We start from the raw sequence: 27,185 nt of genomic DNA, 5'->3' as shown, positions 1-27,185 counted from the left end.
GCAGAGAGAGGTAAACTATATATAAGTCTCTATATCATGGCTATATGTCCATCAGAATGCAGTATCATCTTGCTCTTTTCGTGCTTCTCGCCGCCGCATGGACCCACGCGGCAACTTTGCCCAGCGCGGCGCCTGAGCTGGGAAAAAGGGCAACGACAACCGTCTCGTTCAACGGCGATCCAATGATGACGATCGCAAACGGAAAGCCCACCATCGCGAACAGTGACCTCAATGGCGTGGGGGCTGGTTTACCCACCGCAGATTCGAACGGGGTATTTACTTCTACTTCAGGATCTGATACGGCAATCTTTTCTCCGTATTCGGATGGCACTGGATATACAATCAGCCATGCCAATGCCAAGGGCAGCGCGGCGGGCATCTCTACCACTAAGGCTGGTATGACGGCTCTGCTTTGTGCAGGTGCTGTTTCTGCTTGGATTGCCATTGTTGGTTGAATTACCCATGATCTTTTAATTAATACACCCCCAAAATGGCCTATTGCATTTCATAGCCTGCTTAATATTGTACGGAACTTTAGCCCTTGTGCTCTCTGCATTGATCTAGAAAGTGACGACAAAATGAGCGCCCCCGCCCTGAATTCATTTACACCCTCGATGAGCTATGGTTTGTCACACCCACACAAGCCAGTACATTCAAACACGCATTCAATTTCCAGGCGGGGCACTGTCATGAGCCCTCTTTTGCGGGGAATCCCCGCCCGATCAATGCCGGAATACCGTAGCACATTTCGGCTGCCTCCGAGATGCAGCCGCACCATGAATCGTTGCGGGGTAGCGAATACCCCTGGCAGCCAATTAATGGCGTGCAAAAATTCGGCCCATGTCCGAATCGCGGCCTCGAGGTAAATCATCCTGCAAATTGATGCCTCGGCCGACCCTGAGTGCGTGAATATCCGACGGTGCCAAGACCTATTGCGCCTAGGGCGCATCTTGAGCATAGCCTCATCGTAGCGCTTATAAGGCGGCGTGGTTTGTAATCGAAACGACAGGCACCCATCTGGAATGAAAGGGCACTATCAACTCCTCCTCCTGACTCTTCTAGCGACAGGCTTGGCCCGCGCCGAGATCGAACAATTTAATGAAACCCAAGGGCTGGGCACAGACCACTGTGCTACCGGCGACGGTGTCCTGTGCGATGCGACAAAGTCGGATATCGACGCACTCTTAGACGACCACTTCTTTCCCCAGGCTGGACAGCCCGCCACGATCCAGCAGGGCGACGAACACGCTCAGCAGCTGTGGTCCGAAATTCGAGAAGCGCACGTCCTGCCTGACGATGTTGAGGTGAAGCCCAAGAGCACTTCTTCGCGTACGTTTTTCCACTAACCCAGACTTTGGCACGAATGGCACTGGCTACAACACCACCTCGGACCCCGACTGCTGGTACACGGCCACGAAATGCACGACCCCCAAGCATGCCAACCTTACCGGCGACCTGGCCGCGTGCTTGGAGCCGGACACGCTCGGCCTTGCATTGAGCAGCGGCGAGAATGGGACCCACTCGGACCTCTTTGATCTTTTGGACCAACACAAGCTCAAAGCGACGCTGTTCTACTCTGGCTCCAACGTCCGGTCGTCGCCCAGCGATGCTCGCCGTGCACTGAGCGACGGCCATGTTCTCTGTGGCCATTCCTGGTCGCAGCGCTCCATGACGACGCTGAGCAACGAAGATGCCTTTGCTGAGCTGTTTTATACGGCCAAGGCCATCAAGCTCGCGACTGGCGTGACGCCGCTCTGCTGGCGCGCTCCGTTTGGCGACGTCGACGACCGTATCCGGGCTATTGCTACTGGCCTGGGTCTCGAGACGGTCTCGCAGGACAAGAAGGAGGCGTACTCGATGAGCACATTTGTCTCGAACTATACCCAGTTGAATGCGACGGACAAGAAGCTGGTCCCTGTCACGACCTGCCGGAACGTGACGTTCCCCTACGCCGAGAATATCACCTACCCCGACTTTGAGCAGTTTATCCAGGGCAACTACACGGTGCCCGGCCTGCCGAGCAACGACACGCTGCATGAGAACCTCCTTGGAAACTTTAGCGCCATTTCTTTGCTTGGTGGCGGTCACGCGTCATCGCATGCCAGTTCGCACACTTCGAGCAGCTCGACGTCTCATGCCGGCAGCTCGGGCGGCAGTGCGCCCAAGGCTCCCCCTCCCCCTGCAAACAATGGTGGTGATAAAGGTGCGCCTCCCCCTTACTCGCCCCCGGCGAACAACGGTGGGAACAATGGCGGCGACAAGGACGCGCCCCCTCCCTACTCGCCTCCTGCAAACAATGGTGGTGACAAAGGCGCACCCCCGGCGAACAACGGAGGCAGCGGAAATGCCGGAAATGCCGCCGCTGGCGCGGTTGCTGGCGGGGCCGCTGGCGCCGCAGGCGGTCATGTTATCAATCACAACCGACCATACACGTCTTCGGATGCGGCCTCGGACCCCTCGGGCACGTCCAACTCGTCGAGTACCGCGAGCACGCCAAGCGAAAGTGTGGTGACCACGGTGATGAAAGACTCGACGTCGGTGTATACAATGACGTCGCACCCCAGTACTACCGCGACTGCTATCCACTATTCTGAGCACAACAGCGCTGCTGGCCTCTCGAGTGCCAAGGCATCTCTTTCTGCTATCGTCTGCACCCTTGCGGCTGTTTCCTTTGTCACGGTCATGAGCTAGGCACGACACTGTGTCACTGTCCCGCGCCGCTCCGGCGCAACGCGTAAAGCGACTTAGTTTCCGTGCTGTCCCATTGTAAAGCCGCACAGCCGAGGGAAATTTGTGGATATAATTAATGTAGCGACTAATCAACACCCTCGCGCATGAAAGGTGCGGCACTGTGCATTTCGCGCAGCACGCTAATGGAAGAATGAAAAGCGAGCTGCCCTACTGGCTCCGATGCGTCAGGGACATTGCATCGTGACCGATTCAAAATCCATTCTCTACCTATCCCCCCATCCTTCGCCATGCTGCTGAGTGCCAAGTTCTCCCTTTTGGCCCTCCTGGCTGCCTCGGCTGTTTCTGCTTCGCTGGTGCGAGTTGTTCCTGGTGACGAGGGCTTTGTGCCCCTCATGCACCGCGGCATGGTCCGCCGTGCTGACCAGACCGAGGCGCAGTTCGCCAAGGTTTCGGACGCGAACCAGGAGTGTGCCCACCCCGGCGCGCAGGGCCTTAACGCCATGGTGAAGCAGCACACCTTCCCCAAGCTGAGCCAGGTGGCCAGTATCCAGGACAACGACTCGGAGGCCCAAAAGGTCTGGCAAGATATCCAGTCCTCGAACATTATCCCCTCGAGTGTGCAGGTGAAGAAGGACAGCACCAATGGCCAGCGTACGTATTCAGCGATTAACTAACCCCAGACTACGGAGTGGACGACTCGAGTTACGACCCAAAGAGCGACCCAGACTGCTGGTGGACTGCGACCGGCTGCAAGCAGCCCAAGCACGACAACATCCCGAAGGATATCTACACCTGCCCTGAGCCCAGCACTTGGGGTCTGACGTTTGACGATGGCCCGAACTGCTCGCACAACGCTTTCTACGACTACCTGCAGCAGAACAAGCTCAAGGCATCGATGTTCTACATCGGTACCAATGTGGTCCAGTGGCCTCTCCAGGCCCAACGCGGTCTTGTGGACGGCCACGACCTCTGTGTGCATACCTGGTCGCACCGTTACATGACCACGCTGTCGAACGAGCAGGTGTTTGCCGAGCTGTACTACACTGCCAAGTCGATCAAGGTGACGACGGGCGTGACACCGACGTGCTGGCGCCCTCCGTTCGGCGACACGGACGACCGCGTGCGTGCGATTGCTGCGGGTCTGGGTCTGCGTACAATCCTCTGGCAGCAAGACACCGACGACTGGAACATCATGCCGGACGGAAACCAGGCCACGGATGCGATCGACAACAACTACCAAAAGATCTTCTCCAAAAACGGCACCCAGTCCCCGATCGTGCTCACCCATGAAATTGACCAGTATACCATGGGCGAATTCCAGAAGATGTACGGCAAGCTGAAAAACGCGTACCAGAACGTCGTGCCCGTTTCGGCCTGCCAGAACATCACTCAACCTTACCCCGAGAACGGTATCACCTACCCGAACTTTGAGCAGTTCACGAGCGGTACACGTGCTTCGGGCCTGCCGGACGGCAACACGATCAAGGCGGACACGGGCGCTACCTACAATGTCGTTCCTCTGTCGAAAATGCAGAACGGTTTCGCTCACGAGAACCAGGCTGCTGCTTCGAGCTCGTCGTCGAGCAGCAGCAGCGGCGGCAAGCACGCGTCGTCATCGTCGTCGGGCAGCAAGGCGTCGTCGTCGAACGCTGCCTCGGACTCGAACAACAAGGCCTCGTCGGGCGCCGCCGGTCTCTTTGCTCCTTCTACGTGCATGACCTTTGTCTTGGCCACGGGTGCTTTCTTTGTTGCCGCTCTGCTCTAAGTGAGTAGGTTGCTTCACTCGTAATGGGTCTCGCCACATACCCAATCTCTCCCTTCGTAAATTACACTGATTCTAATTTTATAAGCATGCAATAGTTTGCGTCGGCCAGCAGCATTTCAGCTTGCGTCAATCTTGGGTCATAAGAGACTTCTTGGCATGAATAAGAATGCGCTGCGGTCAGACGTATTTTAAATCTCCATTCTAGCCATGATACGGCTCAGTGGTAGGCTATGGTTGCTGGCAACTGTCTTGTTAGGGGCCTCTCTAGCATCGGTCTCTCGAATTTGGTACGGTGAACCAATTCGGAAATTTGGGTAATAGCCGAGTCTCCAAGCCTCATGGCTACCAAGTTAATTTTACCTGTCGCGCAATAAAAAGGAACAATTGTTCCGGTACTATGAGCAATTCTACTCCAAACATAGCGCTGGCCATTATTCTGTTGCTTGAAACTACTCCCATCTAGAGTATATTAATTTAATACACAGGAGATGACATTGGTTTGTTCTAAGTTTTGAAGAGCTTTTCATGAGGGAACATGGGGCAATATAGTTCGAGTCCAAAGCCATGATTGCCCAAAAAAAAGGTCCTGCGCGGAGTCGAACCGCGGCTTAAGGAATGCAAGACTTGTTGTCACAAATCAGAAACCTTCGGACTAACCGTTATCCTACAGGACCATTTCATAGCCATACAGTGGCATGCGAGCACAGTTAGAGTGCACGACAAATTGCAGGACAGAATACGCAACACCCCAAATGACCAATTCACGATGCCAGAAGTGCGCGTATCTTTCAGGGCAGGTTCTCAGCATTGGACATTAGTGTCACAGTCTCATTGGTCAAAATCACGCGGAACAAGAACAAGCAAGCGTGTGGAGGTAGTTAGACACAAGGGCAAAAAAGCAAGGTCCTGCGCGGAGTCGAACCGCGGCTTAAGGAATTCGTGACTTGCAGTCGCAGAATCAGAAACCTTCGGACTAACCGTTATCCTACAGGACCCTTCGCTGGTATACAGGCGTCAACTTTTCATACTTATTCTCTTTGAGTGTATGTGGAGCTGTAGAAATCAGTCACCCAACCACAACACTTCCAACGATGGCATTTCAGCGGGCTCGGCCATCGTTACCTGCGAAGGATTCCATGTCTCTCGAAATTAGTATGTCCTCTTTCGTACTTACCTCCAGATGATGCATCCCAGTCTGATCTACTCTCCTCCTCGAACAGTCCGAGCCGTCCTCGTCCAAGCTTGACAGATCTGTTCGCGCGCGTACGAGCCGAAGACGAGCGCGAGCATGAGCATGACGAGCGCGATAGGAAAATGAGAAAAGAGCGCTGGGAGGAAGGGCGCAAATCCATGGAGCAGGCAGCTCGGATACGGGCACAGACCACAATGGACAGGCATACTGACGAAACCGAGCCAGTGTCCAACATGGCCCTGCCTAATCAAGAGGCAACTCCTGCCTCACAGACGATGAATGAGCGGCTAGAAAATTCGCACACAAGCAACACGACATCTCCTCCTAACTCTCCGCCTGCTCATGTTCGCAGTCGCACGCCGAAGACGTATCCCGTGCGCTCGACGCCTGTCCCTGCCCTAACGCGGCCTGTTCGACGCTCTTCGGCAAAATCGAACAATACCACCCAAGAGGTGAAGCCAATCAGTACGCAGGATATCAGTACGTCTGTTTTTGCAGACAAGGACCGTACTGTTAATGAACAAGAGCTATGGACCATGCTGCGTCTTGTCAAGAATGTGCTTCAGCAAGACGCAGATGAGACGCGCCGTACAGACGATGCGTCTATGAACAATATTCTCCGCCTGATCGAGACAGAGCTATCGGACAACAGCGCGCTCGACAAGAATGCCATTGTCTCGTCCAAGGAACTGAACGATGCACTTTCCAAAGAGTTCCGCCTGGAAAAGATTTCTGTGGAAGACGCACAATATGTCGACCGTCTGAACGCGATTCGTGCTCGGCTTGGAACGCTTGCAGTTGACATGACTCGCCAGAGCATGCCTATGCCCCATAATAAAATCCACTCCGCATCTTCTGATGCGTTAGATGAGGACGTGCCTCAGGATGTTGCACTGCCTTCCTACCACTGGTTGTCGTTTGTCTTACTCGCAGTGGGCTTGGTACTTCTTGTTGGCCGCGTGGCCCAATACTATGCGGAATACATGATGGTCAACACGTACTATGACCCAATGTATGCGGCCGTCTTTCCTATGCCTTCCTTTGTGCAAACATGGCTCCCTGGGCATACCTACTACAATGTGCCATTCCTTGCGCACACCGACCGTGCCATCGCATCCCTCATTGCACCCTTGGGTGTCGCCATGCTTGGCTAAGTGGTACTGTACATTCTATTCGCTAGGCGGTGCCCAAAGCACGCAGCGGCCCGACCCATTTCCTGTGGCCATCCGCGCTGGTGTTAATGGGTGCATCGCAGTCACAGCAGGAACCGCAGTGATCCAGTCGGGATCGTAGAGCGAGGCCATCAAGCGGCCATCTTTTCCATAGATCTCTGCATGCCGCGTCATACCCCCAATGGAAAAATGTGGCTCCAGCTGCGAATTTTGGTTCCAGCACGCGCGGAACAGTGTCACCCACTTGCCGGTTTGGTTGTTGTGGATCATTTCGTGGGGGTGAGCGAGTAGCCGCTTGGGACGCTCACGCAGGCTCGTCGGTTCAGGCACCTCAGGCTTGAGCCAGTCGGTGAGCTTACCCGACTTTGCTGCTCCTTTTGGCGGGCGCCGTGCCTTTTGGCTAGAGATCGAAGGCGCTGCATCGAGCGAGAGCCACGCAGGCTCCAGATTCCAAATGCTCAGGGTATCATTGTAGCACACACCTGCAAGGTATTCGCCATTAGGGCTAAAGTCGATGCTGGTGCACGCCATTTTCTTTTCGAGCGAATCCAGCTGGACTTTGCCGTAGAGGGCCTCCATTTCATCGAGCTCTTCTGGGCCAGGCTTAGCCGGTGCATCCGGCGTCTCCGGTACGGTCTTGAGCATGCGCACGTCAAAGAGACGCATCGTACGGTCGTTGGATGCCGTAGCAATGCAGTGAGGAGCGGCAGGATTGACAGACATGCCGCCGATCTTAATTAGTAGTGCAACATACCTTTTTCTCGCATAGCTGCCAGCGGCGCACGGTAGGCGCTTTCGAGCGGATATCCAGGTGCAGCAGGCCTCCGCGGTGATCTGCCATCCACAGGCTGCGTTCGTCCAGTTGCGGGGCAGGGGTTGCTGTAACAGCAGCAGCCTGGCTCTGCGGCGCCAGGATATCAAACTCGCCGAGCTGCACATCGGGCGGAGCAGCCCACAGTTCGGTGCTTACGCCAGTCGACAGGGAAAAAGTGCGGATACTGGCATCGTACGAGCTCGAGTACAAGCGGTCCTGATTGGCAGGATCCATGCGCAGGCATCCAACAGCCGAACGCGCATGAAGCTGGAGTGCAAAGGACGAGCCAGCCGGCAAACCATCCTGTTCGGCGTCTTCATCACTAGGAGCCCGAGCGTCCCACACGCCAAGTACACCTTCCTGGTCTCCCGTAAAGATCAGGTCCTTGTCCTGCGAGGGGTGGTAAAGCATAGAGTAAATCCGCTTCTGCGCTACGCGCGCATGACTCTGAAGACGCATGGAGCGCAGTAGTGTCTCGAGCTCCGTTTGCGACTCGGCCAGGGGCTCCTCCTTAACTTTGGTGTCGCGAATGCTCAAAGCCGACCGAAGGCGCTTGGTACCCTCTTCGTCCAAATAATCTCCAGCAAGCGCCTTGAGATCCAGGTCCTCATGACGCGCAGTACGCAATTTCCTTTCGCGCTCGCGCTCTGCCGCGACTTGTTCCTGAAATGAGCGCAAAGAACGTACCGCGTACGAATCCGACTTGTCGTCCTCCGGTTTGACACCCTGCAGACGCGCACTGGTGCGTTGCGGCTGCACACGCGTCGGCCTTGTCTCGATCTGTGTCCGTTTGCGCTGGCGCCGTGCCGCTTCGCCTACGTTGCGTTTCTGAGGTACCGTGCCTAGTACGGAACTGCCGCCGCCGCCAATGCCTAGTTCTTGTAGCAGCTTTTCATTCTCTGCGATATTCGCGAGACGCTCTTGTTCACTGATTAGTTAGTACGACCATCCGAATGAGGCAGCGTCTGTGCACTACCAAAATTACGCACTAGGCAGAGTCCATCCTCGCACGGATGAAACTGAAGAATTTGACGCGTCGTACGCGAACCGTGGCGTTTCTGAGGTAAGCATTATCCTGGGCACGTGGAGTGGGTCTCCCACGGATCAGGAACCGCAGCGAAAGGCTAGTGCATCGATGGATTTCGGAGTGCTAGCATGCGCAGTATGTGTTTCTATTTCGAGATCGAATGGTGCTGAGTCGTTTCAACCCTATTGACACGAGGTCAAACTATGCGCAGCTGCGCAACCTGTGCCTGGTTTCTGATGCCAAGCATTTTTGGCCACGTATATCCCATGTGCTGTGATGGCATTACAATAATGCGTTCTTGTAATGCGCCTTGCATAGTGCGTGGACTGCCGGTTTACTGAATAGCGTGTGCGCATAGGCCACAATTACCATTGGGTCGAGGTACCTGCAGGTGGATCTGGGGTACCGCGACGTGGCCCCTTAGGGTTTCGAAATCTAATGGCACTTTTGTAATTAAAATGCGCTGCCAAGGGACTGCGATGCGACTGCGGGCACAAGGCTTGGCGCCAACGTGGGGTTGTGGCGTGACCGATTCGAATGTACGCCTTATCAAGGTGTGATCGAAACATGGCCGGAATCGTGCGAATGCAAGTAGATGGTTTCGTGCAAATAGGGTGCAATGATTGTAGATCTATGCCGTGCGGCAATGTCTATTTCATGGGTATATGTATGTTTTCCTTGACGAGGTTTTCATAGCAGGCGATAGTCGCATCTGCTAGCTTGGCTTCTCATATGCCATTGTTACCATGAGTTTCATAGAAATCCCGAGTTAAAAGTCCAGAACAGCCACGCGATTCTTGGTCGGAACAGGCACAACCGTGCTGTTCGTCGTGGAATTCGCCGAGTCTTGGCGCAGCAAGGTGCAGGGGTCGCACGATGCACGCGAAGACCGGCGATGGCCAGATCCGCACGAGTGACCGGTGCGACGCAGAGCACGGCCACGCACAGGTGTCTCCATGTGGTCCGAAGACTCGCAGGCTGTCCGACTGTCCGACGAGGCACCTCCTGCAGAGCCGCTCATCGAGGCAGTGCTGCCCGTATCGGCATTCGCCCGAAGAGAGTTCTTCTGACAGTCACACAGCTCGGAGGTGTCGCTGTACGTGCGACGAGGCGAGTGGTTTGTAGCAGCCTTAGTCTTGGTCACGTTCTGCTTCCAGACGCCCAGAGGGCTTTGGTTGCTAGGCCGGTTCAGCCGCCCCTGGATGGCAGAGAACGACTTGGTCCGCTCCGTCTTGGACATTTGGTTCTGAACCGGGTCACTCAGAGAAGCCGAGTGAAGATCCACGCTCGGTCCCGCCGCTTCGTTGGTGAGGTCTGCAAAGACATCCTGAGCCGAGTCCGACGAACGCGACTTGGTCACAGCATGACCCATCTTTCCCGGCGTCTGCGCCGGTCCAGCAGAATAGAACACCGGTGTAGGGAGGTTGGTCGAACCGGGCAAACGGCTGAACTGCATATGGAATCCCGAGCCGCGAACAGTGTTCGACTGTGGGGCCAACGTAGGCGACATGAACGTACGACGGGGGGCCGTGAACGAGCTCGACTTCAGCGATGTGCTCGATTGGCTCGAGGTACCCTTACGCAGGAGCACCTGGCTCGACGGGCACATGGCAGGCGGAAGCTGGAGCTCGGCATCATCCAGCTTCGAGAACTCGTTGTCGTCGTCCAAATCAATGCCCGACTGCCAAGGAGAAGGAGTGGTAAGATCCGTATCGACTAAGTCCGACCCCGTAGAGACACTGGAGCGCGAACCGTGTCGAGTATGCGCAGGCCGTTCCAAGCCCGTCTCCAAATCATCCTCGCTCGAGATAGAGGACGAAGAGTTTTGGCGCGCGAGCATGAACGTGGTCTTGGCACTGCGGCTCTTTGTAAGCTTCGGCAGGCCCACGTTGCCTTGCACAGAAGGAGAAAGGGTCATCGGGTAGCGGAGCCTCTTGAGTGTTTCAGCAATCCCGTCCGAATCCGCCTCGTCCTGTGACAATTGGTCTTCCGGCAGCTGCTTGTCGCTCGCGTCCGCATCGCGGCACTTACGAGAGCAGTACAGCTTACCATGGGGCGCGAGGCCACCGCAGTGGGTGCAGATATCATCTGCGATCCAGGAAGATTGGTCCTCATCTGAATCGGTACCGATCCAGCGGCGAGGCGCAGACACATGCCGGACACGGCTGTGGCTCCGCGTCTCTGAGGACCGGGGACGAGATGCCAACATCAATCGAAGTCCTTTTGTGAAAAGTAGCGTCGAGCAAAGGGTGCCTTTTACTCGAAGCTAGGATGCGGGGGGTAGGCTTGGGAGAGGGAAGGAGGTTGGTGTCGTTAACAGGGTCCACTGCTCACGTTCAACCTTGAAACGGAAGTTGAAAGTAGAAAGCCTTCGTGTTTAAGAAGGAACACACAATCGATGGATGATGGAAAAAGTGGCGGGGCTTGTGTGAATCAACGCCAACTACGTGATTATCGACCTGTGACCCTACAACAAAATTCCGCGGTTATGGCACTGTTCTTTGCTGCGGCCCACGGTTTGGGCCCAGAAGAAAATGCAATATGATTGTGTGATTTGATAGTGCATTTATGCAGTGCGCCCAGGCCAATTGTAGCTTAATCCATTTTGGCTGGACACTGCCTGCCCACGTTTGGGGGGAACGTGCTAATTTTCACAGGGAAATGGCCAATCGTGCGGGAAGCCTCGAAGAAAGCCAAGGGAAAAATTGCCCTAGCACTGCGGACACTTTAATGTGACGTCATAATGAGACAAGCATTTCACGGAAAATGCGCCAGAGCTATGCATGCGTGGAGGAGACCTGCGGATTTACCTGCACTGCGCGTGGACCTCTATCGCAGGGCGTACCGCTGGGGAAGTAAGCCGAGTCATAGACAATGAAGCACGACATGACCTGTTGGGTTGTGTCACGCAGCACGCGTTTTTAGATAGGCTGGATTAGATTGTTCTATCTGTGGGGTTTTCGCGAAATTGACCTATGGCGCGTAAAATGGCCGCGCGTTAGACCTACCGTGCAGGTTGTGCAGGTCGTGGTGGCTCCTTGCCGGCTATTTGGGGGTGCGTGCAGCGGGGTCCACGAGACGTCGAAAACGTCAGCAGGCACTGCCAAGAAGGTACCTCTTCTTGCCAGGTACCTTGGCCGTTGCAGACCGTGGTGGTTAACACCGCCTTGCAGGGTCCTCTTGGCGGTGCAGGTATCCCTGCCCTTACCCTAGGTAATGCTATTTTTTATTTCCATCCACTATGTGTAAGACTACGCCTGGGCGGTGGATGCAACGCGGGACTGTGGCGGGGCTTGCGCAAGTTGGTACAGATAGTCCGCTGCAAGGCCAGCAAAGATGATGAGACCCACTGTGCGGTTGCTGCAGAACTTGGCAAAGCAGTCCGCGCGGTTGTTCAGCTGCACGGTGCGGATTTGCCAGGCAACGTGGGCGACCGTCGCGAGCCAGGACGCCGCAAAGAAGGGGTGACCGGTAGCAAGCGTCAGGTCAATCCACTGCTGCCACGTCAGGTCGTTGCCCTCCTCGTCAGTGAACGAGGGGAAAATGGGCGACTCGGTGTTCACAGCGTAGGCTAGCAGAAGCATCCACGTAACAGAAAAGGCGACCAGCGCAGGCTTCGTCCAGTAGTCACCAAAGAAGAGGGCGGTGCTACCCACGCCAGTCTTCGCGTCGTCCACCTTGTCCTGGTGCGCGTAAATCGTGTCGTAGGCAATGCCCCAGACCGTCGTGCTAGCGTACAGCGGCAGGACTGCCGGCCAGTAGCACGAGCCGGCGATGGCCGACCAGCCGAGCATAGAGCCCCAGGTAAAGGCCAGACCCATACCGATCTGCGGCCAGTTGGTCAGCCGCTTCATCGAGGGATAGATAATGACCGGAATCAGCGCGGCGCTTCCGAGAATGATACTGCGTAAGTTTAGCAACGTACCTGTACGTGTTCAGGTTCACAAGCACCGCAAGACCAGCGGCCAGCTGAAGGCTGAGGAACATGGTCGCCTGCGTGTGCGTAATGGCGCCCGAGGCGATCGGGCGGCTCTTGGTGCGTTCTGGTGTCAGCTCGGTAGCTTGTACGTACCAACTTTCGCGTCGATCTTGGCATCCCACATGTCATTGATCGTGCATCCAGCGCCACGCATGATCCACGAGCCCGCGCCGAACAGCGCCAGGTTCGTGAGCCAAACCGAGACGGGCGCGCCGGTAAAGTGCGACGCCAGCGTCATCGACCAGGTGCACGGAAGGAACAAAAGCCAGGAGCCAATCGGGCGGTCCACGCGCGCCAGCTCCATAAACGGCTTGATCGAGAACTTCTTCGGCTCCGGTACCTTGGGCTCGGCCGCGCTGGCGCTCGTCGGCGCGTTCTTGTCGAACACACGACGCGAGGTCGCCAGGCAGCGTGCCGCAAGCGACAGAGGCTGCATGGTCGCCTGGCTAGGGCGTGTCATGTTGCAGTATAGCGGCGTGGCGCGCACGGTGCATGCGTGTGCCGAGCGGAGGAACGGCGTATACGACGCCATCAGAAGCGGTCGGGTGACCATCCTGCCGGACGCGGTCAGTGGGTGTCAGCAGACAAAAATATGCGCTCGGCCCCCGGCGGCCGTTAACCGGAATTGGTCCAAATTCTCCCAAAACGCAAAATCCCCTCCTAGGCAAATAGGGAGCAAGAGACGAAAAAGGTCGTTACATCGTGACTATGTTACATAGGACAGTCCATCGTAGCATCCCGCAGCTCTGGGATCGGATAAAGGGTGGTATATCCATCGGTGCGCACCGGCGGTGGCCCGTTGACTTCGCTAGGCGCCCATAGGCTGAGCCCAGCGCCAGGTGATGGCGCCGGATCGAGCTCTTCTGACCAGTCGAGGTCGTCCATCACACCATCGAACCACGCATCTTCGCGCAGTTCATCGTATTCAGCCGTGCTGCGAGCCGGCGAGGCCTCAGCAGGCGCGGAACGCGGCCGTTGGATGGAGCAGGCCGAGTCCAGCGCGTATTTGTCGAGGGGGTCCGAGTGCGAGCGCGAGGACAGATCGTCCAAGATCGGTGGCGCGACAGAGAATTCGGACGAGAGGCGGCGGAGAGAGGGGTGCGTCGAGTGGGATGCGATATCACCATCAGCGGCCGCCATCAGCGTATTCCGCTGCAGGACCACGCGGCGGAGCGAGTCACCATTGTTTGAGTGAGGTGCAGGGGTGCGGCGAAAAGACTGCACGAGAACATCGCGCAGAGCAGGGCCTTGCCAGGGTTTGGGAAACATTGCCATTGCCACAAAGGATGGGATGAGTCTTGGGAGAGGAGCGAGGCGCGCTATATAGCCAGTGTATAGGATGCCTGCTGGTGTAGTTCGAATCACGCCAAGGGAGACGAACAGAGGGTAGTCACGATTCGCACAGCGTTGTGTGAGTCTTAGCGGAGATTCGCACAACCGCACGAACCAACCAACCCCACGTCACGTCACCTGAGAGTGGCGCAAGAATCTCTCCGAATGACTAGGAACAGCCAATGACGCGAATCCGGGGTCCATCTTGCCACCGCCACGTAAAACCACAAAACAACATACTTCCCCAGGGTTCAAACCCAAAGCGAGCGATGGCATCAAATCAAAAGGTCGTAAAAGATGGTATCATAGATATCTACAATCGCCAGCACGACGTGTGCTGACAGCATTGCTATCGTGCTCTATTGCACATTCTGAGCAGCGTGCTGCTGCTTCAGCTCCGCGTCACGCTCTTCGTTGACCAAATTGCCGACAACGCGGAATCCTTTTGGCGCCTTGAACGCGACGCGGCCTGCATCGACCACCTCGCCGCTGGCATTCACCCAGACCGTGTCGAGGGACGCCACCGGGTCCTCGCCCTCGGCGGAGAGCGCACGCACATTCTCCACGTGCACGAGCTCCTTCACCGCCAGAATGGCGCCGGCTGCGTCGGGGGACTGGCGATGGTAGACACTCTGTAGACGCTTGTGCAGCCCCAAGGACTCGAGGACGCGCCCCGCATGCTTGGGCAGGCCAATGGCAGATCGCCGCAGCGTGACACGGAAGTGCGTCGTGGCAGTGTTGTCCGTCTGGGCGGTGCCTTGCGCCAAAGTGCTTTCATGGCGGAGGGCACCAAAGGGGTATACAAGTCGCGGAAGCGACACGGTGCGCACAGCGCTGCGGAGCGCCGGGAAAAGAGACATCTGTGATGTTAGCATCCGCGACAAGAAGGGCTGTCTGGCGGCTCTATGCACACTGCGCCGGCAATGGCTACGTGTGTCAGGAACCAATTTTTCGGCCTAGCGGCGATGGGCTAGTGTGGCTCTCAACCACCACTGTGGCCACTGCCATCCGCTGCCGTGTGACAACACGCCCGTAGACGCGAGGTCCACAGCAACGCCTCTCGATCCGCCGACTCAACGTCCGAAAACGGAATCAGCAGAGAAAGCAGGCAGCAGGACAGGCGCAGGAAATGCCGCACGTCCACCCAAAGCACTGACGACGGCTCTTCCTAAGCTTTGAAGGTTGCATATACCATGCTCATCACGCAGGAGCCAGCCAGACAGGGGGTAAACTTACCACAACAGAACTCAACGAGCTACGTCACAAGACTGCGCAGCAATCTTCTGTGCGTTAGTATGCACGAATACAAATTGCGACCACAAAGCCCCCTCAGACTTCCAAGGAAGGTCTGCGACCCTCATTGAACCAGAGCCGGCTGCGATCCAACCCGATACAAACGACTTGGACACTGCCGCTGGCCCCGACACTCCGTAACGGAGGGTTCATGTCGGGACCTCTCTAGGAGATGGACGAGTGCCATGTAAGTCTCTCGAGCGGAGAGCCAGTGCTCCAACCCCTGGGGGTTGCGTGGGTCCTAGAGTGGAAACTGCGAATTTTGGTTGGATACCAAGAGTATCATCGTAGGGGGCACAGTGGTCGGAGTGTACACACCTTGTACGTCACTGCTATGCAATGCACAAGAGCGAGAAGAAGCTGGACAGGTGTTAGTCACTGCACAACAAGAGAGGGAGAGGGGAAAGATCAGACAAAACGGTGCTGGCAAGCACCAAGAAAGATGCCTGTAGCAAACAGGCGTCCTTGTATTCTCGGCATAGTCGTGTAGGCCGGGGAAAGGAAGAGATGTCATCCTTTGAAGGATTGGGGGGGGGGACACTTACCTCGTGAGCAACGGTTGCAGGAAAAAAAAGACGCCGGTCGTGGCATTTTATACCTGCGGCCGCTTTTCGTTTTGCTGGCCGCTGCTCGGCCGAGGCGCTACCGCAGGGAGGCCCCGGCAAGGCTCGAAGATCGGGCGAACGCTCAACACCAATTGCACGACCGCGGGCCGCCTCCGTTAGGAGTGGCCCTTTGTACCGAAAATTTCAATGACACCTTCAGAATCAGTCATTGACCTCACTGCCGACTCGCCGCCGTTTTCCGCGCGTGCTGGGCCGAGCCGCTCGCCATCGCGGCCGCGGCGCCCAAACACGGCGAGTGGCGGCCTTCCATCGCGGCGGGGGCGGCCATCGACGCAAGTCACACCAAGTGACTATGACGAGGACGTGTCTGTGGTTGGATTCTCGCTCGGCGCACCGCGTCGGGCCGTGCGCCACCGGCAAAACTCGCCGAATCCGACGCTCTCCGACCCCAGCATCATCGAAGTGCGCCACGCTCCGCCGGCGCAGCGCATCCATGACGGAATTCCACCAGGGCCCTATACCCGCAGCACACGCGCATCTGCACGAAGCGCGGCCTCGTCCGCTGCTCGCACCGAACTGCTCGAGCGCATCGGCCTACTTGCCTCCCGCTACGTGGCGCGATCACGCAGCGCCACGGCAGCCACGCCACAGACCCTGCTACGGCCTTATGCAAACTACGAGAGCCACGCAAATCCGCCCCGAGCATCAAAAGGACTCAGCAGCGCGGCGTTACAGCGCGGCTTTGACCCTCAATGGACGCATCCACTGCCGCCATTGCCTGGCTTTTCGCAGAGCATTGTTGAGCCTCCGATCGACCTAGAAGGTGTGCTCGCAGGAGACAAGGACGCTATCGCTCCACTTCCGGATACCACGCCAATCTGTGCGGGATGCAAATGCGCGCTTTTGCTCGATGGCACAGGCGACACGCGCATATGGGCCCTGCCATGCGGCCATGTGATTGACGGGCGCTGCGTCGCACGGCTGGGCGGCACCGAGGGGGATGCTGCGCGCGTGTTTCCGTGCCCTGTTCCGCACTGCAAGCAGCGGTGCCACCCCGAGCCGGGCCACCGCCATTCTTGTATTCCGGTGTATATTTAGTGTACTATAGCCCGATCGCCCGATATACCACGATGCTTCAGGGCAGCGGTCGCTGCTGGACGCGGCACGCGCGGCGGGGTGTGCGCGCCTTGGCGACCGCGCGGCCACGTATCCTGCTCGGGATCGAGAGCTCGTGCGATGACTCGTGTGCGTCTGTCGTCACGTCCGATCGGAAAATTTTGTCGTCGGTCGTTCTCAATCAGGATCACGCCGACACGGAAGGCATCCATCCGCTGCATGCCGCGCGTGGGCACCACACCAACGTCCCGCTTGCGATTGCGCGTGCGCTCAAAGAGGCAGATGTGCCTACATCTGAGCTCGATGGGATTGCCGTGACACAGGGGCCGGGCATGCCGGGGTGCCTCGCCGTCGGCATGGCCGCCGGCAAGACGCTCAGTACGGTCCTGTCGAAGCCCATTGTCTATGTGCACCACATGCGAGCGCACGCCCTGACGCCCCTCTTGACCGAGGAATCGCCACCTACATTTCCCTTCCTGACACTGCTCGTATCCGGCGGACATACCCTCCTTGTCCTTGCGCATACCCTCGACCGCTTCCAGGTCCTTGCAACGACACTTGACGATTCGGTGGGGAATACATTCGACAAGTTTGCGCGTGGCCTCGAGCTGGGATGGCAGAGTGCGCCGGGCGCGCTCGTCGAGAAGCTCGCTGCTGAGCACACGGATGCAGAGGCAGAAGAATTGCCCAAAATCATGCTGGGCGCGCCCAGCTTTTCCTAGTACGTATCCCTGCTCACCAGTTCTGGACTCAAGTCTGCAGCGACGCGCGCGATTCAGCGTGCAGGTGGCGCGGCATCGATGCCGATCGAACAAAAGGCTGCGCTCGCACACTCGTTCCAGCAAGCTGCTTTTGCACAGCTCGAGGACAAGGTCGTGCGTGCGCTCGCAGGCCCAACGCCTCCAAAAAGACTGCCGAAAGGATGGCATCTCGGCGAGAGCGCCTCGATCGATCCACTGTCCATCACGAGCGTCGTGTGCAGTGGCGGTGTCGCGTCGAATGGATACCTACGCGAGCGTCTGCGCACGGCCCTCGACGCCTACGGGCGCTCGGACGCGTCGCTGTACTTTCCGCCGCTTTCGCTGTGCGTCGACAATGCGGCGATGATTGCATGGGCCGGCCACCTGTACTGGCCATCTCGTACAACGGATACCACGCCGCATGTCGTCGCAAAGTGGCCGCTCGACTAGTCCTTGGGTCGCTTCTTCTTTACGTCCGAGTCCCACGCAAAATAGTCGCAGCGGTACGCCAGCGACGGCCCATCCTGCGCCCGCGACGACTTGTTGCCTTCGTACCCAGGTCCGACCGGGCGCGAACATAGCCAAAACTTTCGACCCTGGTTCACGCCGGGCTTATTTACGATCCACGACTTGGCCGGCTCGCGGTGCATCGTGCACAATGGAGGGGGTTGCGGCGTAAAAAGCGTATTCCACTGTGCTGCGGCCTCGGGCTGCCGGTCGCTCGGCATCGGCGTGAGCATCGCGAGGCGCTGGCGCTTGGCCTCCTGCGACTCTTTGGGGGGCGGCGACGGCGATTTGGGGCGTTTCGGCTCTTTTGCGCCAAAGAAGCTCGTGAGACTCGGCTGCGCAGGGCCTTTTTTGTTCGCCCGTAGAGGTGCTTGCCGTACTTTGGGCGTTGGCCGAGAAGGGGGGGTATTGAGCGCCGGACGTGCGCCAGGCGGGGAAGCCCTTGGCGGAGAAGCAGCGGGCGCAGGTGCTGCCGGCGGGGGTATCGTGTCTTTTGTTTCTGCGACTTTGGTCGAGGTACGCTGTGCGCCAAACATCGCTGCGAGTTTCGGCTGTTTGCGTGCAGAGAATTCGTCGAGTTCGGATGCGGCGAGGCGCGGCACGGTCCCTGGCGACGTGCCTTGGAGGCCATGCATGCGGTCGACCAGCCGCTCGACCCCCTTGTCCGTCTCGATCGTGTCCTTGAGCTCAAGAAAGACGGGGCAGTGATCCGAGCCGTAAATTTCGGGCTGGATATCCGCATGGACCACCCAAGGAAGGAGGCCTGGCGAGATAAGTGTATAGTCGAGGCGCGTTCCGTAGTTTGCCGGGCGTGCGTCGATGAGCGTATTCCAGCACGTATACATCTTTTTCCGATCCGGCTGCCTGGCTCGTGTAATGTCAATGAGGAGCCCTGTGTCCTTTGCGAGGAGCGCCCGGATCCACTGGCGAGCGGGATGCTGCATAAACTCGGCCTGCTCTTGCTCTCCCACCAGCTGCGCACCCTCGCAATGATCCTGGGGATGCACAACGGCGTTCATATCCCCCACGACTATCACCTCGCGGCCCTGGTCGATGAGCTGGCGTACGCGCTCTTCCAAAGCATGGTAGAACGCCATTCTGGGTAAGCTCGACCACCTACTTGTACTCCACGCGCTCCGGCCCCGTCTCATTTGGTGCATAGACGTTGATGAGGACAAACAGGCCGCAGTCCAGCACGACGCTCCGTCCCTCTGCGTCGAGTGCCGCGTAGAGGTCCGGCGACAGCGATGCACACGTCGCCTCTGCCTCGCCGCCGATGCGGCGTTGCCCCACCCCCGTAATGCCCATTTGGGCCTCGACTGGAATGCAAATATCCTTGCGTACGTAGGTCGCGGTGCCTGCGTACCCCCTGAGGGGATGCAAGTCATAAAACGCTTCGTACTTGTCCATCACACACATGCTATACTGCAGCTGTTTCCGCGTCATTTTCACCTCTTGAAAACACGCAATGTCTGCCCCCAGCTCCTCGAGGCACGCCTCCCACGACGCGAGCTTGTACCATGGCTGGAACCCCTTGAGCGTGCGCAGCCCATTCACGTTCCAACACACGACGCGCATGGCGAACCTCCACTACTCCACATCCAGTCCGTTTGTTCTACAAAGCTTACCAGCGCGAGCCGACGCTGATGTTGTTGGCGCCCGAGCTGGCGGGGCCACGGCCGCCGCCGCCGCCGCCGTAGCGGCCACGGAAGCCACCGCGGCCGCGGCCGCGGCCGCCACGACCACCGCCGCGGTACACGACCATCTCGTCGAGCTCCGGCGGGACGTCCTGCTTGGCCTCGCGCAGAATCGAGACGAGCTCGCGGGCGTTCTTGGTGTCCGCCGTGGTGAAGAAGGTGATGGCAGTACCCTTGCTGCCCGCACGACCCGTACGACCAATCTGGTGGATGTAGTCCTCCGTGTTGGTCGGGAAGTCGAAGTTGATCACGTAGCTAATGTCCTTGACATCTGCATGGTTAGTCTCTGTCGCAAAGGGCGCAGTAGCCATCGACAATCGGGTCGCACACTGACAAAAAGACTATAGCAAGCACACAGCGCACGATGCGCGGAATCGCTCGGCCCCATGACAGGGATGTTATTCAACAAAACCATTGGATTCCGGCATACACTAGCAAACACTCTCATTGAGAAAATACGCGGGCAGACACGAGCTTTTCGTCCAAAGCGCCCATCGCCGCGCAGCAATGAAAATGTTCGACCAGTCGCGCCTAGAAAGGCCTGCGCCATAGTCTCTTGCGCACACGCATTCGTCCCGACATCCGCTGACCACAAAAACACCCTGTGTAAATCAAACGTACCCAAACCACGCGAGGCAACGGCCGTCGCCACCATAATCGGGCTGCGGCCCGACTTGAACTCGCTCAGAACCCAGTCACGCTCACGCTGCTCCTTGTCACCGTGGATTGCCAGCGAAGGCCAACCGTCCTGGCGGAGGAACTTGGTAAGCTCATCCGCAATGCGCTTCGTTCCCGTAAAGATGATCACCTTGCCGTTCTCCTGGCTGATCTGGTCGAGGTACTTGACGAGGCGGCCACGCTTCTCGAAGTCGGTGCACACCTCGATGACCTGCTTCACGTTGTGGTTCGCGGCAAGCTCCGTCGAACCAATGTTGACCTGAATGTACTCATTCAAAAAGTCGCGAGCAAGACGCTGCACCTCCTTCGGCCACGTAGCCGAGAACATGAGCGTCTGGCGGTCCGGCCGCACCTGCTCGATAATCTTGCGGATCTGCGGCTCGAAACCCATATCGAGCATGCGGTCAGCCTCATCCATCACGAGGTAGGTGACGCGGCTCAGGTTCGTCTTGCCCATCTCGAGCATGTCGATCAGACGACCCGGCGTCGCAATCACAATCTCGGCACCACGCTGGATGTCGCGGATCTGGGGGCCCTTGGGCACACCACCGTACACAGCGGCCGTACGCACACGGCTCGCACCAGCGAAACGGTTGCACTCCGTCTGGATCTGCACGGCGAGCTCACGCGTCGGCGCGAGGATCAGCGCAATGGGGCCGTCGCCGTACTTCAGCGGAGGCTGCGCCTTGATGTGCACAAAGCTGGGCAGCGCGAAACCGATCGTCTTACCCGAACCAGTCTCGGCAATCGCGACGAGGTCGCGACCGCTCAGCGCGATCGGCCACGCCTGCGACTGAATCGACGAGGGAGCAGAAAAGCCGAGCTTGTTGATCTCGGACAGAATGTAGTCGGGGTATCCAGCCTCTTCGAACGTCTCCACGGGCTTGGGGATGTTGTTGCCCTGCAGCGTCATCTCCTTCGAGCGACGGAACTCCTCGACCTCGCGGTCAGAACGCTCCGAAACGCGCGGGTCCTCGACGTAAAAGCTCTTTTCAAAGGGCGTGAGCTCGGTCTGGTCCCAGCTGACCTTTTGCAGGTTGGCGCCGAGGTTGTCGCCACCGCGACCGCCGCCGCCGCCGAAGCCGCCGCCACGACCGCCGCCGTAGCCGCCGCCGCCGTAGCCGCCGCCGTAGCCGCCGCCGTAGCCGCCGCCGTTGCTGTAGCCGCCGCCGCCGTAGCCGCCACCGCCGTAGCCACCGCCGCCACCGCCGTAGCCGCCGCCACCGTAGCCACCACCGTAGCCGCCGCCGTTGCCGTAGTCACCGCGTCCGTAAGACATTTTTGTTCTTGACGGTGTTGTGCCAACCCTTTCTGCGCCGGGTGAACTTTTTTTCACAAGGCGGCCAAATATTTTCTCGTTTCATAACACGTGATACACGATTGGCTATTGGGGGCGATCAGGGCGATCGGGGCAGGAAGACGCTAGTGGAGGCGAATGGGGTCGACGTTAGATCGCGCGGACGAAGGGGTGCGCGAGCGCCTCGAGCGGCGTGATGCGCTTCGCTGGGTCGAGTTCCAGCATGCGGTTCAGAAGATCGATGAGCTGCTGCGTCTGCCGGAGCTCGTCGACGCTGAGCTCCTTGGCCGTGTTGCCAGGCAGCATGCGCATGCGCAGCGTCTCGGTCGGCTGGCTGGTATTCACGCGGCGGATGAGCTCCTGTCCGGTGCTCTTGTCCGTCTCGATGCTGAGGAACGTGTTGTTGTCCTCAAAGTGCTTCTCGGCAAACTGGCACTTTTTGAGCTGCTTGGCAGCAGGGCGCCCTTTGAGCTGCTGCATCAGCAGCAGCATGTGGTTGTTCGTCTTGCCGGGAAAGAGGATCTTGCCGGTAGCCAGTTCGTAGAGCGTACACCCCACCGACCACATGTCCATCTCGCATCCGTACGGCTGGCCCAGGATGATCTCGGGCGCGCGGTAGAACCGACTGACGAGGTACGGCGTGATTTCCATTTCGTTTGTACTCGAAGCCGAGCCGAGATCACAGAGCTTCAAGAGGGTCTTGGTCTCATTGACCATGATGTTGTCGGGTTTGATGTCCGCATGCATGATATTTTCGTGGCGCAGGTGCGCGAGCGCGACGAGGACCTGCTGCGAATAGGTGCGCACAGCCTGCAGACTCAGCCCGACGTCTTTGCCAAAGCGCTTAACAATCTCGCGCAGGTTGAGACTCAGCGACTCGAATACCATGCACAGGTGGCCGCGGTGCTCAAAGTGGCCGTACAGTCGCACAATGTGCTTCTTGTCGTCGGGGTCCTGCACGGCTAGCTGCTCGAGCGTGTGGATCTCTTTCATGCCGGCCTTGTACATCGTCTCTTGACGCCGCACAATTTTGATTGCCACTTCGCGGCTGTTGTGGTGCAGATCGCGTGCACGTACGACGCCGGAGAACATGCCGCGGCCGAGGATCGCAAAGACCTGGTACCGCCCCTTGTCGAGCTTCTCGCCAAGGATCACACGGTAGTACCCATCAGGGTCGTCCCAGTTGTCTTGGAGGCCGACGGCCGTCTGCGTAGGCTCCGCCGTCCGTGCGGGCGCTTTGGTCGGAACCGCATCCTTCCGCACGCGGATCGTCTTTTTGGGTTTGGGGGTATCATCCAGGTCAAACATATCGTCGACCAGGCCGTCGTCGTCGTCGACTTCAATCTCGACGTACTCGTCGCAATCGTCGACCGCCGGCTTTGGCGCCTCGATGCCAGAGAGGTCGGGCGCCGCGGCACCTTGCTCCGCCGGCTGGTCGGTTGCGAGCGCCTCGGCATGGCGCGCACTCTTGTGCAGTGCCAGTGCGGGCGGCGAAACGGGCGGCGCGTCAGCTGGCGCGTCGGTCGGCAGGTCGCCCTTGGGCGCGTCGGTCGGCAGGTTGCCCTTGGGCGCATCCCCAGTCTGTGCGCTCTGGTGCTTGGCGAGAATTTCACGCCGGCGCTTGCGGCGCTCTTCAATCAGGCGCTGCTCGTCGCTCGGCTCCTCTTCGTAGTCATAGATACTATCAAGGTCCTTGCGCTTCTCTCGCGCCGGACTCGCCATCGACGTAGCACGAATTTTCGCCACGTGGCTACAGAGGGGAACGCGGGGGAACGTCGAGCGCGAGGCCGTCGTAGGCGGCTGTCGCGCGCTCGTCGCAAGGCGCGCCCGAGTGCTCGCGGCGCAGGGTATTGTGCCAGTGCATCGTGACTTGGCGCTCGATCTCGCGCATCACATGGAAACGCTGTAGCGATTCGTCGTAGTTGGCGCCCGGCGCCAGCTGGTCCTCGGCGACCAGCGGCGCGTTGGTCGCGACAATTGGGGCAGGAATGCGCGCGGAAAAGTGGTTCAACGCGATTCTGCGTGCCCCAATGAGCCCTGCAAACGAGCCGGCGATGCGCGGCGTCGAGTGCCCGCGCGAGAGCGCGCGAGTCTCTGCCTCATCCACCTCGAGCAGCGCACTCTGGAGGCGTTTTGCATGCGCTTCCGACGTGTTTTTGGCGTGCTGCATATCCTCGTCGCTCATCGAGGCATATGTGCACTCGTGGACGAGCAAGTCTGCGCCGCGCGCGAGGTCGAGCATGCCGCGCAGCGCGCCGGCCGGCCGGCCGCCGTCGAGGGCGACTAAATCAGCCGTGGCGTCGCTCGTGTCACCGAGGATGCACAGCTTGCGCCCCGGCCGATCCAGAGGAGGGGGGTACAGCACAGAGCCGTCCGGCAGGTGCAGTGGCTCGCGGCTGCGCAGCAGACCCGACAAGAGCACGCGGGGATTGCGGATGCCTTGTGACTCGAACAGTGCCTCGGTGTTCGAGTCGAGCTGCGCGAGGTCCCTTGGCGAGATGGACTGCGACGCACTAAGCGGCTCTGTAAGTACGTAGCCAAGCGTAGGGCAGCGATGCGTAATTGGCGCGGCGCTGACCGTGATGCCGGTGTGCGCAATGGTGCCAATTTCGGGCCAGGTGCACGTCGCCTCGTCCATGCGGATATTCCGCCCAGGGAGCTCGTTCGGGTGCGGGGGCATCAGTGGGAGGATGCGCTCCTGCCCCCGCACATTCTCCGGCAGCGCCTGGTCGCCCTCGACGTACCGAAAGACCGGCGGCGCGCCGTGCGGAATATCGTGGGGGTACTCTGGCTGCCCCGGCCACAAGAGCTCGTGGACGACATAGTTTGAGCTCAGCGTGGCATAGCACGTCGAAAGCGTCGTGCGCAGGTGCGCGCGCAGGCCCAGCGGGCCGTACAGCTCGAGGCGCGGCTTGTCGTCGCGCCCCGCAGGTGCACTGAGGCCCATCATGGTAAACATCATCGGGACGAGGCCGAGGATGTCTGTGTCAGCCGCGGCACATACGATCGGGATGCAGATGGGTAATAAGGATCGACTGGATCTGCGTCAGCTTCGTCTCGGCGTGCACCGAGCTGCGAAAGAGCTGGCGCTGCGTGCCCTCGCCACAGTCGCTGGGTCAGCTTCGCAACGTACACCATCACGGCATGCTTATCGATTTTTACCAGCAGGCTACGTTAGCGCATACGCGTACCTCGAGTAGTTGCGCGTAGGCAGAGGTGTCGTGCTCGTTCCGAGGAACCGCACCTGGATCACCGGGGGCGCCATGGCGGGGCAAGAAGAACCTCCACACACGCTTGGGCCAAGGGACGCGAGCGCCGCGAGCGACGCGAGCGTGTCGGTTTGCGGTTGCAGCGCCTTTTCCTCCAGCATAATTAGCACTACGGACTCTCCTTTGACTTGTCCAGGGCCTCGACTGCACTACGGTACTCGTCCGTTTCCTTGGTCGCCTCGTCGAGTCCGTGCTGGGTGAGAGGCGGCACGTACCAAGTACGCGTCCAGGTCCACGACCGCGTCCGAGAGGCGGCGCTTGGTGTCCGGCACCATTTGTGTGCAGTCCTTGAGAATTTCCTCCTGAGGTCAGTAGCAAAACGTACCTGCTTGCGCACTTCCCATGCCTCGCGGTTATCGGCGATAAACTGCTGCACCTTGGCGTCCTGCTCCTTGGCCTCGACCGTGTACATCCACAGCTCCTTGGACAGTCTACATTAGATTCCGTACATACCGCCGCACGACACCCGTCTTGATGGTCAGCTGGCGTTTCTCCGCGGCGATATCGCCCATTATCGTTGGATGCGCGGCGCTGCGGTTGTGGCGCAGTGCACAACCGCAGCGTACAACCCTCCACATGAGGCCTAGTGGGCCCATGGCGTGCCGCGCACGCCAATGCCCCGCACCGAAGCAGATGGAAACACCTCCACATCCGCGGACCCACGCGTGAATGCAGCAATCTCCGCCACTCAACGGGTTGGGCTGTGGCGTTATATCTGTCCGTGACCGCGCGGGTACCTTTCCTATCACTACGTTTGCAATGGCGGCCGTTTGTAACGCCGGCCCGTCCTTTGCGTACGACCCATCGTCATCATCGAGTGCGGAGTACACACTATCGTCCCTGCCGCCCTCGCCCCCGCGCCAAGGCGCGTCGCAGGAGGAGGTCTTTGTACGTGCCTGTGCTGACCCAGCGTTACCACCTCACCGTCGAGCTCCAGAAAATGGGGTCACAGCCTGACAAGACTCTGCTCGACCGCCTGGTCAAGCAGCACTACCCCCTCGTGCAAAAGCAGCGCGAGAGCGCCACTGCCGAGCCGCCGTCGATCGAGCAAGGCGCCGCGAGTGCGGCCGAGGCCACGTCGGTGCTCACGCCGCCCGCGAGCGTCGGCGACGCATTTAGCCCTGCCGAGCGCTGGTCGGCAGACGCAGAGGGCGACGACGACCTCCCGTCGAATCTGCTGAACCTCGACTTTACCGAAGACGTCGACCAGCAGATGGACTCGGCGCTCTACGTACCCCCGTTCATCGACCCGATTGCGCCGCAAGAGACGCCCGGCTTTGATACCGCTTCGGCCTTTGTACAGGACAAGGAGGCGAGTGCGCCACCGGGCGAGACTTCGATCGATCCGCAGCTCGTCCTCTCGCAGCCCGAGCCCGTGGCGCCCGACGCGCCCCTTTTTCCCTCTCTAACGCTTCCCGAGCCAAACGTGCCGATGAAGAGCGAGTCTCCCGCCCCCATGCCGATGGTGGCCGAGGAGCCAGAGAGTGATACCACCTTTACCGCTTTTACGCCGATGCGCCTCGACCAGCCGACGCCCTCCCGCCCGAAGCTAGACATGCGTGCGACGAGCCCCGACGTGGAAAACCTCCGCCCGTCGATGGAAGAGTACAACAAGCTGTCCAGCAAGGAAAAGCGGCAGCTGCGGAACAAGATCTCGGCGCGCAACTTCCGCAACCGCCGGAAGGAATACATCACCTTGCTCGAGGACCAGATCCAGGAGCGCGATCGGATCATCGAGAGCCTCAAGGACCAGCTCTCGTCGCTGCGCATCCAAAACAGCGACCTAACGAACGAAGTGCGGTCGTACCAGACACGCGCGCCGTCCGTCGACATGTCCAAACTGCTTGGCGCGCTGCAGCGCAGCTCGGACGAAGCCACCCGTTCCCCGCGCCTCAGCGCGCAAAACGGCCTGGTGGTGCCCAACATGCGCAAGGACGTGAGTCCCTCGCCGCGCTCCTCCTCTCCGACATCCTCCTTTTGGGGCGGCGTGCCGAGCCTCGCGCAGAGCGCGCCGGCAATGGTCGCCTAGCCGTAGATTCTTTGTAGAATA

The 27,185-nt window shown here is 58.9% G+C and overlaps 14 protein-coding genes and 2 non-coding genes across 16 annotated transcripts; 5 read left to right on the top strand and 11 right to left on the bottom strand.

Annotated features, from left to right (window-relative positions):
* Window positions 1-1,022: 1,022 nt before the first annotated feature.
* Window positions 1,023-2,691, top strand: MJAP1_000206 (uncharacterized protein; the record flags this gene model as incomplete). The annotated part of the gene is made up of 2 exons (XM_060264176.1): window positions 1,023-1,329; window positions 1,352-2,691. The coding sequence occupies 2 exons, from the start codon at window positions 1,023-1,025 to the stop codon at window positions 2,689-2,691; spliced, it is 1,647 nt and encodes a 548-aa protein (XP_060120159.1).
* A 287-nt stretch (window positions 2,692-2,978) lies between these two features.
* On the top strand, window positions 2,979-4,456 carry MJAP1_000205 (uncharacterized protein; the record flags this gene model as incomplete). The annotated part of the gene is made up of 2 exons (XM_060264175.1): window positions 2,979-3,342; window positions 3,372-4,456. 2 exons carry the CDS (start codon window positions 2,979-2,981, stop codon window positions 4,454-4,456), a joined length of 1,449 nt encoding a protein of 482 aa, XP_060120158.1.
* A 581-nt stretch (window positions 4,457-5,037) lies between these two features.
* MJAP1_000204 lies at window positions 5,038-5,130 on the bottom strand. The gene has a single exon. It is a non-coding gene; the product is annotated as a tRNA-Gln (tRNA).
* Window positions 5,131-5,357: 227 nt separating this feature from the next.
* MJAP1_000203 lies at window positions 5,358-5,451 on the bottom strand. The gene has a single exon. It is a non-coding gene; the product is annotated as a tRNA-Gln (tRNA).
* A 733-nt stretch (window positions 5,452-6,184) lies between these two features.
* MJAP1_000202 (uncharacterized protein) lies at window positions 6,185-6,802 on the top strand (the record flags this gene model as incomplete). Its single annotated transcript, XM_060264174.1, has 1 exon — window positions 6,185-6,802. The coding sequence occupies one exon, from the start codon at window positions 6,185-6,187 to the stop codon at window positions 6,800-6,802; it is 618 nt and encodes a 205-aa protein (XP_060120157.1).
* A 22-nt stretch (window positions 6,803-6,824) lies between these two features.
* On the bottom strand, window positions 6,825-8,637 carry MJAP1_000201 (uncharacterized protein; the record flags this gene model as incomplete). Its single annotated transcript, XM_060264173.1, has 5 exons — window positions 6,825-6,879; window positions 7,044-7,552; window positions 7,575-8,297; window positions 8,322-8,562; window positions 8,624-8,637. 5 exons carry the CDS (start codon window positions 8,635-8,637, stop codon window positions 6,825-6,827), a joined length of 1,542 nt encoding a protein of 513 aa, XP_060120156.1.
* Window positions 8,638-9,430: 793 nt separating this feature from the next.
* MJAP1_000200 (uncharacterized protein) lies at window positions 9,431-10,713 on the bottom strand (the record flags this gene model as incomplete). The annotated part of the gene is made up of 2 exons (XM_060264172.1): window positions 9,431-10,687; window positions 10,711-10,713. The coding sequence occupies 2 exons, from the start codon at window positions 10,711-10,713 to the stop codon at window positions 9,431-9,433; spliced, it is 1,260 nt and encodes a 419-aa protein (XP_060120155.1).
* A 1,199-nt stretch (window positions 10,714-11,912) lies between these two features.
* Window positions 11,913-13,172, bottom strand: COQ2 (4-hydroxybenzoate polyprenyltransferase; the record flags this gene model as incomplete). Its single annotated transcript, XM_060264171.1, has 3 exons — window positions 11,913-12,564; window positions 12,587-12,704; window positions 12,734-13,172. 3 exons carry the CDS (start codon window positions 13,170-13,172, stop codon window positions 11,913-11,915), a joined length of 1,209 nt encoding a protein of 402 aa, XP_060120154.1.
* A 179-nt stretch (window positions 13,173-13,351) lies between these two features.
* On the bottom strand, window positions 13,352-13,780 carry MJAP1_000198 (uncharacterized protein; the record flags this gene model as incomplete). The annotated part of the gene is made up of 1 exon (XM_060264170.1): window positions 13,352-13,780. The coding sequence occupies one exon, from the start codon at window positions 13,778-13,780 to the stop codon at window positions 13,352-13,354; it is 429 nt and encodes a 142-aa protein (XP_060120153.1).
* A 551-nt stretch (window positions 13,781-14,331) lies between these two features.
* Window positions 14,332-14,832, bottom strand: MJAP1_000197 (uncharacterized protein; the record flags this gene model as incomplete). Its single annotated transcript, XM_060264169.1, has 1 exon — window positions 14,332-14,832. One exon carries the CDS (start codon window positions 14,830-14,832, stop codon window positions 14,332-14,334), a length of 501 nt encoding a protein of 166 aa, XP_060120152.1.
* A 2,129-nt stretch (window positions 14,833-16,961) lies between these two features.
* Window positions 16,962-17,669, top strand: QRI7 (N(6)-L-threonylcarbamoyladenine synthase; the record flags this gene model as incomplete). The annotated part of the gene is made up of 1 exon (XM_060264168.1): window positions 16,962-17,669. One exon carries the CDS (start codon window positions 16,962-16,964, stop codon window positions 17,667-17,669), a length of 708 nt encoding a protein of 235 aa, XP_060120151.1.
* Window positions 17,670-18,133: 464 nt separating this feature from the next.
* On the bottom strand, window positions 18,134-19,772 carry APN2 (DNA-(apurinic or apyrimidinic site) lyase; the record flags this gene model as incomplete). Its single annotated transcript, XM_060264167.1, has 3 exons — window positions 18,134-18,540; window positions 18,715-19,292; window positions 19,315-19,772. 3 exons carry the CDS (start codon window positions 19,770-19,772, stop codon window positions 18,134-18,136), a joined length of 1,443 nt encoding a protein of 480 aa, XP_060120150.1.
* Window positions 19,773-19,818: 46 nt separating this feature from the next.
* Window positions 19,819-21,848, bottom strand: DBP2 (RNA helicase; the record flags this gene model as incomplete). The annotated part of the gene is made up of 2 exons (XM_060264166.1): window positions 19,819-20,162; window positions 20,513-21,848. The coding sequence occupies 2 exons, from the start codon at window positions 21,846-21,848 to the stop codon at window positions 19,819-19,821; spliced, it is 1,680 nt and encodes a 559-aa protein (XP_060120149.1).
* A 168-nt stretch (window positions 21,849-22,016) lies between these two features.
* On the bottom strand, window positions 22,017-25,131 carry PRP4 (non-specific serine/threonine protein kinase; the record flags this gene model as incomplete). The annotated part of the gene is made up of 5 exons (XM_060264165.1): window positions 22,017-23,569; window positions 23,631-24,848; window positions 24,871-24,977; window positions 25,000-25,035; window positions 25,058-25,131. The coding sequence occupies 5 exons, from the start codon at window positions 25,129-25,131 to the stop codon at window positions 22,017-22,019; spliced, it is 2,988 nt and encodes a 995-aa protein (XP_060120148.1).
* A 113-nt stretch (window positions 25,132-25,244) lies between these two features.
* MJAP1_000192 (uncharacterized protein) lies at window positions 25,245-25,647 on the bottom strand (the record flags this gene model as incomplete). The annotated part of the gene is made up of 4 exons (XM_060264164.1): window positions 25,245-25,328; window positions 25,351-25,437; window positions 25,461-25,566; window positions 25,589-25,647. The coding sequence occupies 4 exons, from the start codon at window positions 25,645-25,647 to the stop codon at window positions 25,245-25,247; spliced, it is 336 nt and encodes a 111-aa protein (XP_060120147.1).
* A 247-nt stretch (window positions 25,648-25,894) lies between these two features.
* Window positions 25,895-27,164, top strand: MJAP1_000191 (uncharacterized protein; the record flags this gene model as incomplete). Its single annotated transcript, XM_060264163.1, has 2 exons — window positions 25,895-26,023; window positions 26,046-27,164. 2 exons carry the CDS (start codon window positions 25,895-25,897, stop codon window positions 27,162-27,164), a joined length of 1,248 nt encoding a protein of 415 aa, XP_060120146.1.
* Window positions 27,165-27,185: the final 21 nt, after the last annotated feature.

The sequence above is a fragment of the Malassezia japonica genome, chromosome 1 (genome assembly GCF_029542785.1).
Source record: "Malassezia japonica chromosome 1, complete sequence".
Classification (NCBI taxonomy): Eukaryota; Fungi; Basidiomycota; class Malasseziomycetes; order Malasseziales; family Malasseziaceae; genus Malassezia; species Malassezia japonica.
The sequence above is the reverse complement of the archived record's forward strand: the minus strand, read 5'-3'. Positions and strand labels throughout refer to the sequence as shown.